Source organism: Alternaria rosae (genome assembly GCF_020736505.1).
Source record: "Alternaria rosae strain MPI-PUGE-AT-0040 chromosome Unknown BKA58scaffold_6, whole genome shotgun sequence".
Classification (NCBI taxonomy): domain Eukaryota; kingdom Fungi; phylum Ascomycota; class Dothideomycetes; order Pleosporales; family Pleosporaceae; genus Alternaria; species Alternaria rosae.
In genome coordinates this window covers 2212724-2226426 of record NW_025763575.1, presented here as the reverse complement: position 1 = coordinate 2226426, position 13703 = coordinate 2212724, and the positions used below count along the sequence as shown (strand labels likewise).

The 13703-nt window shown below is 51.7% G+C and overlaps 6 protein-coding genes across 6 annotated transcripts; 3 read left to right on the top strand and 3 right to left on the bottom strand.

Moving 5' to 3' along the window:
- BKA58DRAFT_430290 (uncharacterized protein) lies at positions 1 to 2691 on the top strand (the record flags this gene model as incomplete). The annotated part of the gene is made up of 5 exons (XM_046173062.1): positions 1 to 132; positions 190 to 765; positions 796 to 963; positions 1631 to 2036; positions 2068 to 2691. The coding sequence occupies exons 1-5, from the start codon at positions 80 to 82 to the stop codon at positions 2689 to 2691; spliced, it is 1827 nt and encodes a 608-aa protein (XP_046024635.1). The 5' UTR covers positions 1 to 79.
- A 244-nt stretch (positions 2692 to 2935) lies between these two features.
- Positions 2936 to 4844, bottom strand: BKA58DRAFT_200054 (uncharacterized protein). The gene is made up of 6 exons (XM_046165803.1): positions 4403 to 4844; positions 4250 to 4354; positions 3844 to 4199; positions 3727 to 3794; positions 3647 to 3677; positions 2936 to 3601 (listed from the first exon to the last, which is right to left on the bottom strand). The coding sequence occupies exons 1-6, from the start codon at positions 4583 to 4585 to the stop codon at positions 3181 to 3183; spliced, it is 1164 nt and encodes a 387-aa protein (XP_046024634.1). The 5' UTR covers positions 4586 to 4844; the 3' UTR covers positions 2936 to 3180.
- Positions 4845 to 5553: 709 nt separating this feature from the next.
- On the top strand, positions 5554 to 7755 carry BKA58DRAFT_200020 (amino acid/polyamine transporter I). The gene is made up of 6 exons (XM_046165800.1): positions 5554 to 5778; positions 5828 to 6012; positions 6059 to 6138; positions 6188 to 6592; positions 6643 to 6962; positions 7010 to 7755. The coding sequence occupies exons 1-6, from the start codon at positions 5647 to 5649 to the stop codon at positions 7433 to 7435; spliced, it is 1548 nt and encodes a 515-aa protein (XP_046024633.1). The 5' UTR covers positions 5554 to 5646; the 3' UTR covers positions 7436 to 7755.
- BKA58DRAFT_200032 (uncharacterized protein) lies at positions 7704 to 8853 on the top strand. Its single transcript, XM_046165801.1, has 2 exons — positions 7704 to 8433; positions 8526 to 8853. Exons 1-2 carry the CDS (start codon positions 8076 to 8078, stop codon positions 8786 to 8788), a joined length of 621 nt encoding a protein of 206 aa, XP_046024632.1. The 5' UTR covers positions 7704 to 8075; the 3' UTR covers positions 8789 to 8853.
- BKA58DRAFT_200040 (uncharacterized protein) lies at positions 8722 to 10862 on the bottom strand. Its single transcript, XM_046165802.1, has 4 exons — positions 10592 to 10862; positions 10193 to 10544; positions 10070 to 10141; positions 8722 to 10015 (listed from the first exon to the last, which is right to left on the bottom strand). The coding sequence occupies exons 1-4, from the start codon at positions 10709 to 10711 to the stop codon at positions 8919 to 8921; spliced, it is 1641 nt and encodes a 546-aa protein (XP_046024631.1). The 5' UTR covers positions 10712 to 10862; the 3' UTR covers positions 8722 to 8918.
- A 1591-nt stretch (positions 10863 to 12453) lies between these two features.
- BKA58DRAFT_421961 (uncharacterized protein) lies at positions 12454 to 13628 on the bottom strand. The gene is made up of 2 exons (XM_046172810.1): positions 13113 to 13628; positions 12454 to 13059 (listed from the first exon to the last, which is right to left on the bottom strand). The coding sequence occupies exons 1-2, from the start codon at positions 13455 to 13457 to the stop codon at positions 12616 to 12618; spliced, it is 789 nt and encodes a 262-aa protein (XP_046024630.1). The 5' UTR covers positions 13458 to 13628; the 3' UTR covers positions 12454 to 12615.
- Positions 13629 to 13703: the final 75 nt, after the last annotated feature.

Genomic DNA, 13703 nt, shown 5'->3' with positions numbered 1-13703 from the left:
CTGCCGTCCAAAATCACTCTAACACAGCTGCGCCCACACACGAACTCTATCCAGACCTATCAATTGAACAACATACAACATGTCGGCTCAATTCATGCAAATGTTGCAGAATATGCAACAGCGGTCGAACCGGTATTTAGCGCAAACATCCTTTGAAGCTCCAATGGGTTACTAATGTGTAGCATTAAGTACCCTGGAAGACATGATCAATTCCGATGACCAACTTGCTGGCATGGACGGCATGGAACTTCGTGGTTGGAGCTACAAAAACCCTACGGTGCCCAGTCGTGACCTCAAGGACCCAGTCGGCCAGACCCTCCTCGCTATATTCAACCAAGAATTCGACGCACTACAAAACTACGTGGAGATGATGATCAAACAGCTCGGCGGCACCGAGGAAGCTCGCGAGACGCTTAGGAAAGATCTATACGCCAAACGATGGGGCCCCACGCGTACAACCATCTACGGTGTACTCTTGCCAGCGCTGCATATGATGCCAAACAAGAAGCAAGAGTTACTGGGCGTAGCAAAATATCTAGCCAATGATCTCAAAGTTCCCGTCGACGGCAAGGACGTCGTGGGCAGCACCGCCCTCTTCTGGGCCATTTCCACGAAACCCTACGTGCAACCCGAATTCGCGCAGGTCCTCTTCGACGCCGGCGGTTCAGTCAACACGAAGAATCGTTTCGGCGCTACCGCAGGTTCCGAGATAGCCCAAGCCGATCTCCACGGCGACACGAGCAAAAACGTGCAGATGCTGAAGTGGTATGTTGAGCATGGCGGCGACGTTGACAGCAAGGACACGGATGGTATGAGTATCAAGATTTTGGTCGAGATGATGAATATGAAAGTGCCGGCTATGGCTGCGGTTCTCAAGGATGGGAGGGGGCCAAGAAAAGAGGGGGACTGTACGAATTGCGGGAGGAGCCCGAAGGATGGGAAGGTTTTCTCGGCTTGTGGCAAGTGTAAGAAGCCGAGGTATTGCTCGCAGGAATGTCAGAAGGTGGATTGGAAGGGGCATAAGAAGGTTTGTAAGGCGTCGTAGGGCAGGGTGTAAATATGATGGTGGGACAGGTGAGTAGAGACGGTACTGGGGATGAGGGTGCCGCGTGGAAGAGTTGGGGTGACCCACGAAGTTGATTTGGGTTCGTCACCCATGGCAAAACTCTGGCTTCCTGGCTTCTGCGGGCCCTAGGTAAGGAAACCAGCCATGCACATACGGGTCGTTCACCGGCAAGACCGGCCCAAAGCGACGCTGACAGAGAAGACGAAGCGAACACAGTGTTTCGATAGCATGCGACATAACCATCAGTCTACTGAAAGAGAGTGTGCGAAACGACTGTTGCACATTTGACTGGTCTGGTAGTTGATGGAACATAATGCACGTCATGAGATAAATCCAGGTGCCTACACACTTTCCATCGTCTTCACTTCCTCGCAGCGTCTACAATCTTTCCTCCAAGCTTTTATCAAGAGCTGGATATGGTTAAAGAGTAGGGTGGGGCGGGGACACGCGAGCATGCATGCACGACGATTACCTGACGTCACTGGTAATACATTGACCGCCATCTCCCAAAACGACTATGTCCACCTGAAGCAGTGTCCCTAACACAAGATCACCTTCCCCGAGAAGTTATCTCGCTACCACAAGTCCCTTCAAAATGAGGCTAAACCCCAACGGCGACGCATTGACCTTCCCCAAACGCTCAGCCTTACCTCACATCGCCGGTACACCAAAAGACAACGCGTGGTTCTGGGGCGGAAATGATGAACTAGGGCGTCTAAACCTCCTCACCGCTCAGAGAATAGTGAAAGCCACACAAGAAAATGTCAAAACGGGAGAATCAGTGTCACTGGATCTCCCCTTGAACGTTCCCGGCCCAGCCTTCTTCGGACGAAAAGGCCTAAGACACCGCATCAAGTCTATCGCCCCAGGCGCCTTTGACGACGAAGTAGCTTTCAACACTCAGAGTAGTTCCCAGTGGGACGGCTTCCGCCACTTCGCACATCCAAAATATGGATGCCACTACAACGGCGTTCTCTCAGACGACATCATGGCCAACCTAGACGACGATGCCAATGACAGCGAAAACAACGAGACATCACCCCCCGCGCTCACGTAAACTCGGCATCGACGCCTGGGCCAAGAAAGGCATCATCGGCCGCGGCATCCTCCTCGACGTGTACTCCTGGTCCCAAAAGGCCGGCAAAGGATACGACCCCTTCACCGCCCACGGCATCACAGCCTCTGACCTCCTTGCCTGCGCAGAGTCTCAAGGCACATGTTTCGAAACCGGCGACATCCTCCTCATCCGCACCGGCTGGCTCTCAACCTACCTCTCCCTCTCTCCCTCTGAAAAGTCCTCCCGCAGCACCCTCCCCCACGACCAACACTTTTACGCCGGTCTCGCCGCTGACGATTCCATGAAAGATTTCTTGTATGATAATTACTTCGCGGCTGCTGCGACTGATAATGCGAATTTTGAGGTTTGGCCCCCAGAAAGTTTTGAGGGGAGTTTGCATGCGTGTATGTTGAGTATGTGGGGGATGCCGATCGGCGAGCTTTGGGATCTTGAGGGGTTGGGGAAAATGTGTGAAGAGAGAAGGAGGTGGGAGTTTCTGGTTGTTAGTAAACCGGTGGATGTACCTGGGGGTGTGGGGAGTTTGCCTAATGCTGTGGCGGTTTTCTGAGGACATGTAAAGAGGAGGGGAGAGTGGTTTGGTGGTTTGGATACCCAGTGAACTTGTCAGCGTTTCTATGACTCTGTATGCGTCAAACCCCGTTTACTTGATAGTCAATCTATTAGTTCTTAGCGAGCCGCGTTGTATCCATGCCGCGTTTCCCGCTGTTGGTGGCATAGCTGATGATGACGGCGGCTGAGGAACGCCACACAATGAATTTTTGGATAGTGAAGTGTGGCTGGTAGGGATGCGAATCTCGGTCTACATGTCTCGGTATTGCGTTGTCGGGGTGTGGAGCGAGACACCGCTAGGGCGAAGGAGGCTGCCATCCGATACGCGTCCCGATCGCGACTCCTTTCACACGGCGCCATCGTGTACCCAGTCGCGTAATTACTTCTTCTTCGATGAACAATTCGATCGTTCGTCTTGATGTAGTGCGTTTCATGCTCTCAGCCATCTGCCTCGGTTGGGAATCCAACTTCCGACTGAAGTAATACGTCATCGATGTTCGCGTCCGAAAACTGTCTTCTGAGAATCCTTATCCTCCACAGACACGATCACATCGCATTGCATCATTACACCATCTTGTCTATCTGTATCAACCAGGCTCGACGTGCTTGCGTCGTCCTCGGTGGACACTCCCATCGTGCGCGTCTGCCAGTCGGTGAGCCTACATCTACACGGTTTCTTCTTTTCGTCCTTTGCTCCCTCCGCTGAGACGGTAACCGTGCTATATCCGGTGTTGGGGGGCACCAGCTTCGGTCCTATACTGCCTGTCTCCTGTCGACTCAAAGACGCGTGAACGTCGGAGAGTTCCGTCTCTTGGATTTCAGGATAGACGATGCCGCTGCCGCCGACACCGAGGAGGCGCTTGATGCGCGGAACGCTCGCTGAGATCAAGGAAAGGCTGGACACAGATCTGAAGTGGTCAGCTTTCGAAAGATACTGATCAAGTTCAACGTACTGGGTAAAGATCACAAACTCGACTGCATCATCTACGTCTCATTAGCTCTGCGCTGCTCGGTCTGTGTCGAGCTCACTTACGTGTGGGGTTTAGACTGGATACCAGCCTCAACGTTGCCCATATCTGACCTCCAGCAACGAATGCTACACTGTTGAGTTAAGATTGGAACGTGCAGAAAGGGGAGCCGCGGAAATTACATTGCTCGAACACCGAAGAGCATCGCCACTGCAATGCTTTTCTCTTTGTTCAGAGACATCTCCCAGAAGGTCGGAACGATCCAAAAAGCCAAGAGGAGATCTGTGGTAATATTGATCGCGGTGGCCGCGATTGAAAGGCCTCCATTTCCACATTGCAGTGCATGCATAGTCCACTGCGGAATCCCGCATTGGAAAGCCACCGAAAAGGTCGAGAACATAGCAAAAAGCGCAATGCTTCCGAACAGGGCCACTTTCGCTCTTCTGGATTGTGGGAATATGCGCTCGATGAGCAAAGCCGAGGACAGTTTCGCGAGCGCCATTGCAACGATACTGAGTATACCAGCAACATAGATCGCCTGCAGCTATTGATTAGTGGTAGCTATATGATGTTGTTGGAGCTAGTAACCTTGAAGAACACAGTCAGGTCCTTCTCACTCAGGTCATCCAAGTCCTTCCCTAGGCCACCATCGATAGTAAACTGCCAGCTAACAGTCGCGGCTAGATATACAACCTAAGGAATGCTTAGTATCACTTACATCCATGGAAGTGGATTACATACTGTGGCTGCAACAATTGCTACATCGTCGAGACCGAATTCGATTTTGTGCCTGTGACCCTGCGCAAATCGTCCGACCAGCACGCCCACCGTTATGATCGTCCATGAGTAAGTGGAGACAAGGACGAAGCCGCTTTTTGTTGGCACACTATTGCGACGACCTTCATCCGAACCTGCGGAAATCATTGTACAAGATCGAGAAAAAAAGCAGCAACAAAGGAAAAATAGTGTGACATTGACGTTAGGGAAGCATGCGGCTTATGGCGGTCGTTAAAGCATCATTCCACACGGTTCGGCCTTATACTGATCGCACCGACTCTCACATACTCATCCATATACGTCTTGTCTTGGGTACGCATCTGGGGCCGACAACCCAACCGTGGTCCAAGCTTGGGTCTTCAGAGCATGCCAGGATCTCATTCGTGTGTTTTCACGGGGTTTGAATCTGCCGCATGCTTACTGTCTGTGCACCTGTCTGGCCGCTAGTCCGTTCTCCGTAATGCCCATGTTCATCCGCTGCACCTCTCCAAGCCGCATCTCACTAAATCATCTGCTGTATGGAGTCAGCTCGAAAAAATGCCAGGAAGTACAGCTTGCCGTCTCCTTGGCCGATAGTGGCCTGATTGGAGAAGCATGAAGACCCATGCCGGACAAGTCTGGATTCCGCGTTTCCATTAGGAAACAGAACGTTCGTCCAGTCCTGCGTCGATCGCTTGTCCAGAAGTATCAAAGCCGGGGGTTTCGAGCTCAAACCCCGCCTCATGTTACGCGTAACGACGATGAACTGCCGTTAGTGGCGCCGGCTACCATGCGGATGGTACCGGACAGCGCGAGCTTATTTGATGGAGCGACAATCAAAATATCATCCATGCGAAGAACGACAGGACTGTACCCTTACGAGGCGATTGGTGCGTTGGATCTAACCACTTGTGCGGCGGAGCGCGCCGGAAACATGACCCTTGCACGCTGCTGGCCGTAAGAACGGACTTGCATACGACAATGGGGTTTGCAGCGCTTGATAGAGACACTGCATACGATGTCGGGCGCCTTTCGTGTTTCATTTAGTCAGACAAGCCGGTAGGAGAGCTGCCAACTTTCAGGGTTCCTCACGCAACGCAGTCCGCAGCTCCCTGGTCGTAGCGTACTTTTCCGGTGTATTGATAGGATCGCTGCGTCTCACGAACACCATCGACATTTCAGTCCCGCACGTCACCCGCCGACTATTACTTTGGGGTTCTTGCGCCAATATGGAACTCAATGCCTACAAGGCAGATGCTAAACTCGATGGTTTGGAGCAAGGATCTGGCCAGAGCGAGAAGACTGCAGTAAATACACCAGCCGCGCCGTCGGGAGGGGGACGATCGGTCTATCAGCTCGAGGTAGGCACCATTTGAGTCGCTTCAGCGAGCGGAGTATTGACTAAAGAAGCGGTATATCAACCTCTCAGCTGTGATCAACTTTGCTGTGATCATTCTTGCTTCTTGGGAGTCGTTTGCAGTGACGTTCCAGTTCGCGTTGACCAACGGTGGCCCCGCATCCATCTTCTATGGTTCTATTCTGGCTGGCATCGGTGCCTGTGCCGTTGGCTTCTCACTGGCTGAGTTGGCTTCAATGTATGCACATATCATTCATTCTAGGATTTTGTTGACAGTCCGACAGAGATCCTACTGTCGGTGCTCAGTATCGCTGGTCAGCCAATCTCGCCCCCGCTGCGCCTCGCTTCTGGGGCCTACTGCAAGGTAGGTCAACGTACGCGCTGAGAGGCATCGTAACTTACATTCTCAATAGGATGGATCACTGTTGGTGCCTGGTGCTTCGCTTGCAGTGGACCGCCTTCCATACTTGCCAACATGATCACGTCACTGGCGATCTTCAATAACGAAAACTACGTTCCTCAACGGTGGCACACCAGTCTCATCATGGTTGCGCTCATGATAGTTCCCTTCGTCTCTAATCTCTGGTTTCGTAAGCTTCTTGATGCTTTCGAGATTACTGGTGGTATACTTCACGTCTGCCTCTTCATTGTGGTAGTCGTTGTCTTCGTGGTGTTTGGACCGCGCAGCGACCCTGACTTTGTTTTCAAGACACTGACATGGCAAGAGTCCGGTTGGAACAACAAGGGTGTTTCTTGGGGTCTCGGACTTCTGAGCATGACGTTCTCCGTTACTGGAGCAGATAGCGTTCTACACATGTGTACGTCCACAACTCCTAGTATGGCGCTATCCTACTGACTAGAGATCTAGGCGACGAGGTGAAGAAGGTGCGCACACGCGTGCCACGCAGTATAATTATCACCTGTGTCGCGAACTCAGCGATGCTAATAGTCTTCGCTACCATTCTTCTCTTCTACATGGGCCCTCTTGACGATGTCATCGCCACGCCACTACCAATCCTATGGGTTATCTACAACATCACCGGTTCTTCCGTGGCAGCCAATGTTATCACCTCGCTCATAGCCCTTATCGTCTTCTTCGCTCTCTTCAACATCTTTGCTTCCGTCTCGAGACTTATCTGGGTGTTCGCACGCGACAACGGTCTGCCCTTCTCTGACTTCTTCTCTTACGTAGGTTGCCTTTACACTTCTTGTATTGCATTGGCTGACGGTCTCAGGTGCACCCCACACTGAAACTCCCGGTGAATGCGCTTCTCCTCGTTGGAACCATCGTAACGTGCCTATCCCTCATTTACATCGCCAGCGCGACTGCCTTCAATGCGCTTATCTCACTCCAAGCCCTTGCGCTGCACGTATCGTACTTCTTCCCGATCCTCTTCATCCTCCTGCGCAAACTTCGAGGCCCACCTCCACCTTACGGACCGTTCAAGCTCGGCCCTGTCGGTCTGCCCGTCAACATGTTTGCACTATGCTACCTGGTGTTCGTGGTACTTTGGATGCCGTTCCCCCAGGTTCTGCCAGTCACGAGAGATAATATGAACTACGCAGGACCCATCTTTGGTGCGGTCGTGATTGGGGCTTTGGCTCATTGGTTCATCAGTGCGCATAAGACGTTCAAGATGCCCGTCATTCGTTACGAGTAGATCAAGGTCGGAAGTAGTAGTATGATACATTTTGTCAGTATACTATGGCGGAATTCTCTTGTGCATGTAGCTCGCTATGAGTTCATCGATGCATATGTCACGAAAATCGATGGACCTTGATATGCACCGTAAATGCTGATTGCAAGAAGGTTAAAGCCGCCTTAACATAACAACAGCTTTGCGGAAGAACAACTCATTCCTGTGGTTCAGCGCCCCGCATCAGCAGTTATCCGGTGTAGGGAAAGATCTCCAATTCCCTCATCACGTTCTTGACCGACTACGCCGCGCCCCTGCAGGTGATTGCACTGCTACGTGATCGGAAGATTCAAGGCGGTCACACAACAATGAACGACATCTTGGCGGTAAGCTTGTGTGGCTTAGAAAACACCCGGGGAGTGCTGATTGGTCCGGGATGACCAACGATTACCTGTGCGGAAGTTGTTTACTTACGTTACACTGGGCCTGACCGGACGACGTCACAGGCTGACAGTTTCGTGGTATAAGGAGATAGAGTGTTAGGGTGAGTGAGAAGTGACAACGGGCCTTAGATCCAGGAATTCAAACTAAGCGACTTCATAACATATCTCACTGCTTCCTGAGTCAGTCTGGAGCCTTCTCACCACACCAGTCTCACTTTACAATGGCTCCAACTCTTCCACCGATGCCGCTTCCAGGCCTCGTCATGGTGCCCAACTGGACAGCTCAGAAACACGAAACCTTCATCATGAAGACCGAAGGCGTACCCCAGCAGAAGGCCCAAAGCCTTGTCAGCTACTGTACGTCTGATGGTAAACCTGGAGAACCGTTTCTGAAAATACATGAGGAGGAAAGGAATGTCGTCAAGTTCATGACGATGGATGGACAGGAAGCTATGCGGATCAACACCCATAGACACACCCTCTCGAGACCAAATGCAGAGTACAAGGCAGTGAGGAGCGCAGATGCGAAGCCGTTGTGGGATCTTGAGTTGAAGGCTGCTTGGAGAGTACCTAGCTACAGTGTGTCTTTTCCTTGTCCACTCCTCTCCTTGTTGAACATCGAGGTCGCCTACTCTCCACCTCTTCTATTGACTAATACACACCACTCTTAGATATCACCGTCCATGACACATACGTCGAAAATCAGAAGATCGAATTCGAACGCAACGTTGCCGGAGAAGAGAAGGGTCTCGTCGTCAACGGCAATCCAGTCATGACCATCTCTCGACACGCCAAGTGGGAGCACATGCATGCCCACTTCGTTGTGCATGTCGCGCCGGGAATGGATCTCCTGTTTGCACTTGGTGTCGCATGGATCCGGTCAGATAAACAGAGGCAGGCTGATGCCATCAATACTACGGTTATGATGGCGTAGAGGGACGAATCAGCGGCTCTTGCTAAATGTACGAGTTACAATGGCGATGGAAGATGGGGGTTGGGAAGTGGAACTGTGTTGTGGCTGCAACAGGATGGTTTGAACATATAAAGAATATTTAGCGTCTTGATTATACAGGCTCGTTTCGACTCCGCTTCTGCTTCTTGAATAACCACTTGGACCCTCTTGTACGTTCATGCTCATGTGAGTATGATCGCTCGGGTAGACACCCAATCTTTGGCAACGCCGTGACTTCGTTGGCAATGTTCACGCGTACACCCTCAACTTCAATCTCATCTCGTGGAACCTCGCGGAGTTCCATAGCATTCTTCTGAGCTTCCGCCTCTCGTGCTGACCAAGCCCGAATCCGAGTATCAGTTTCGTCATGATCGCTCATCGCTGAGCTAAGGAGGCGAGAACCGTTGCGCGGATGCGAAGAGAAGCGTGAGGTGAGAGGTGATGTCGCGACCCACGGCCAGCGTCCGCTCACCATACTCTTTCTGGTTGCCAGTGGAGATTCACTCTCTTCGGCACCCAGTGAGACCCAATCCCAGCCTTGAGGCTTGCGCCACTCCTTCTTCCCAGAGTCTTCTACTGGAGCCGCATGTGCGTGTGCGTTCTTCGGGTCCGAATTCTTCTGTTTTGAGGAGTGGGTGACTTGGGAAAAGAACTCGATGATGTTCTTGGGCAGCATCTTGACGACTAGTATCCGGATTGATGGTAGCGATACGCAAGCGAAGCCTGCCGCAAGTTCCAACTCTGTCCAGACAGTGACCTTCACGTAGTCCCAGGTAGGATCCACCGAGATCTTGAACGTGAGCAACACGAAGAGGCGGATGATGGTCGCTATGCATCCAAACGTGCCGATAGCGAACATGAAGAATACAGCAACTTTTCGATGGCGTCTCATTTGTAAGTTGCGGATGAAGAACAAAGGCAGGATCAAAAGCAGCACGTCTTGTACGATGGCGCTTATCGAGTTTGCGAGAGGTACTGCCTGAATGTCGAGGCACTTCCCTTTGATGTCTCGGTTCCAGAACGACTCGACTGGAGTGCATATGAAGATTGTCAAGAAGACGATGACGGTCGAGTTAATGATGATGCCAGCTCCAAAGATATAAGCAGTGATCCGAAAGCTTCGCGTTTGGAAGATCTCAAGGTAGAAAGCAATGAGAGAGAGCTTGATGAGACCAAGAACAGCGATATAGGTCGACCAAGAGATATAGACTGCTGCATATTAGTATACCGATGGTGGTATCATAGGACACGGGTGGTACATACAATAGCGAAGGATGGGCGAAAGGGCTCCGTCTTCGAGATTCCACAGGTGCTCACCGAAGCCACGTTCCGTCACTGTGTTGTTTTAGTTGCAGTACGTTTTGGACAGGAGATGTGCGAACTTACTAGCCAAAGTGCATCCTGCAGGTACTGCGCACAATACCAAAGCAAAGACCGTTATGTAGTCGTCCATCGCTAGCCGCTTGTTTACCAATTTGCCGATGATTCGAAGAACAACAAAGACGACGGCCATGGAGTATATGACACCAGTCCACATAAACATGTCCAGCCGTTGCGATTCATCGGAGAGATTGCAAAGATCGGCTTGTACCCTGGCAGTATCCAGACTGTCTTGCATCGTACAATTCGCGAGCATACATGCTGGAATGTCTGCCCCAAGCTGAGCGTTGTCGCAGATACATGCAGTGTCGTCTAAGGTGCAGCCACTTTTGGGAACAATAGCAATCATGCAGACAAGCTGCGTATTGTCAGCAAAGGTATCCAACAACGCGGTTGAGCACGAACTCCACAAGCGGGAATGTCGGCAATGCCTAATGCCCTTGCATCCAAATCGAGACCCGAGGCGCTGACATGACGAAACGTGAAGACGAAACAAAAGACCGAGAAAAACGCAAAAAGATGCATATTGTGAAAAGTAATCGACGGAGGTGGTGAGACGGGCAAACCCTGGAGTTTGGGTCGGCGGCGCCGATAACTATTTCACCAAGGATAGATGGCGAAAGACTCTGGAGTTGCGACATAGTCCAACGCTCTCGAACTATGCTGTGAAATTCCCCATCGTCGGCGGCTTCCAAAGCGTGTTTGAGCTTACTGTAGTACTCCCGCTTTTGGAGCCAATCAAGCGACATGGCCGTTAGACCATAGCGCCGTCATGGCGCTGTGAAAACCGCCGTAAAAGCGGCTTGACTCGAGATTATCCACGGCACGTGGGCCATTAAACCAGACTTTGCGTTGGGTAGTCGTTGGGTCTATCGCGCAACACTTACAGAATTCTAATTCTATACTACGGCGCAGGGAGAAAGCTTGCGTGGCCGGCGTGACGGCGCTTTTCGGCCATTCGCATCTTTGCCACGTGGTAGCTGTATGGAACTGTCGTTCCGCAATAGCACTGACGTGGTTCTGGGGGTGAGGAAGGTTTTCGTTCTGTTGGATGGAGAACGCAATTCGCCATGTATGACATCTCCGGGCAATGAGAGGCGTAGCGACTGCTCGCGATGAGGCCAGTCGAGTGGGATGCGCCACAACTTACGAAGTCGTGGTAAGTATGTAGTATGCGTGATTGAACTACATAGTCGGCCAGTTACAGCAGCCTCACTCGCAGGCGCGCAAGGAATATGCGGTCTGCTGGAAAGACTCATCCAGGGGCGTTGGGTGAAATCAGGGTCGCAAGTGGTTACCTCATTACTAGCGCCGATCCGGGTCGTATTGTCCCGCCCCACTCGAGATGGAAAGGGCAGCTTTGCCATCCAGTCGCGACAAAACACGGGAAGAAGAGTTAATTGACGTCCGCTAGCTGTGGTTTCCAATACAAACCTTTGATATATGGATCTCCAGATCTCCAGCTGTCAGAATCCCGACAAGTTAGAACGATCGGAGCAGCTGATCGCTTCACAGCCCGTGCTCATTCCGCGCAGGCTAAGCATCCAAAAACACTTGGGACTCTCCACTTTCACCATGCTGATCTACTATCGATCTCCAAACGTTACGCATGTCAATACTGAACCATCACATCTTCCTTACAAAACAAGTTTCCGTTCGTGCGATAGCATTTCAGGCAGCTGCACCATCGTCGCTCAGCCTGCCTCATCGCCAACTGGAAAGCTTCCCGACGCAGGGGAACCGGCGACATCCTGAAACTCAGCCGACGGACTGTCCCGCAGGCACGAACGACATCGCTTAAGCACGCAACGCTCATGTGTCTCGACCCGAGGGATACCCCACCAAGCAACGACGCGAAACTTAGATCTGAAGTCTATGTCTGGGGTTTCCAACGGTCTCGCAGATTGAGACGACGGCATCGACCTACACATGCTGCTATGACTGCATCTGAACCAGCACAAACTGAATCCACGCATGTGGGGGCCTTACTTCGTCCTGTTCATTTGCTCCAGGTGTGATGGCTGAGATAGTGTTGCAGATCGTCTGCTTCCAGAGCTACAAAGCCCAACGCCTCTCAACTTTGGACAGCCGGACGCCCGTACTTGTTGTCGATCTCAGCACCCTGTCGATCCCCTGCAGCTCCTACCATATCGCAACTTTGTTGTTGGAGTCACTGGTTCACGTCCGCGGGATTACACTTCCATTGGTGCAGAGCGGTGATGTCACAACAATCTCATGCAGACTTTGCGATAGAGAAACAGTCTTAAAGAGAGTTTCAATAATTAGGTTGAGTCATCGCTCGTCCTATAGCATCTTCGTGGCAACTTGAATGCGCGCCAGGCCGACACCAACACAAGCCCGTTACGATCTCACCACACTGCTTCACCACGTACCCCGAGTCCATAAACAGCGCGTCTCCAATAGCCAGTCTACTTCCAGGTTCTGTGCCACTCCCCAACAGTGAGTAGAGGAACATTAGGTTGGTCTTGTTGCCAGGTGCAGGCAGTTATGCTATCCTCCAGGTATGCAGCGTTGATGAAGCCTACATAGTTGATAGAAATCTCGTAGTGCGTAAGCTGGCGCCGACCGAAGTTTCTAAAGTATGCTAACGAGCACAGCTCGTCTAGCAGCAGGGAAGGTGCAGATTCAGAACTGAGTAGAATGTCGACTGCAGGCGGTGCAGATGCTGCCGTCACGACACCAATAGCTCTCCGCCATCGGTTCAGCACCAAGGCCGATCTTGCGACCCAAGCACAAACTTCGTCAACATCGTATATTGAGAGATAGCTGACACGACTGATCCGCTCCCGAAGGTTTGTCTTTGCATCATCGTCTAGGACTTCCGCAGAATGCGTCAATCGCGGCTTCGAAAGCTAAAGTTATCAGCCAGAGTCAATACCGGTAACCGCTAAGTCGTCTAACACACCTCGATATCGGAAATGTGGAAGAGCACCTGCAGGAGCTTCTCTAGCGCTGTCAAGCCGTAAAGTTCTGTCGTACTTATGATCTTGACGCCTCCATTCTCGACCCATTCACGTATGGCTTTGTTGACAAGGGGAAGCGCTTCTCGATGAATATGACGACATCTACCGAGGATGGCAATGGACATGGAGTGCGAGATCAGCGTGATCCATCCTTCATGCGACTTCTTGTTCATCGCCGTATGTTTAGTCGAGCGCGGCAGACGTTCATACACCATCAAACGAATATCCTTTGGAAGATCGAGGAAACGGAAGAGTTCCAGAGTCGACGCGCGCGATGTCAACGCCATGTCGACGGTTGCCTGGAGCTGCGGCTGCTGGCGAGTACTTTGGAAGGCAGTGGGTGAGGTCGTGACAGTATTTAGGAAACCGCCCGAGCCATGTTTGCGCTCACTAGCGCCAATCTGGTGCCTAACGCACGGGCGGCAACCACGCGGGTATGTCTAGTCATTTGACAAACGCTTCCAGTCTCAAGAGCACCGAGCTGTAACTCTTCAGGATCAACCTTCGCTTTCCTTCTCAAAACCAATCTGCGC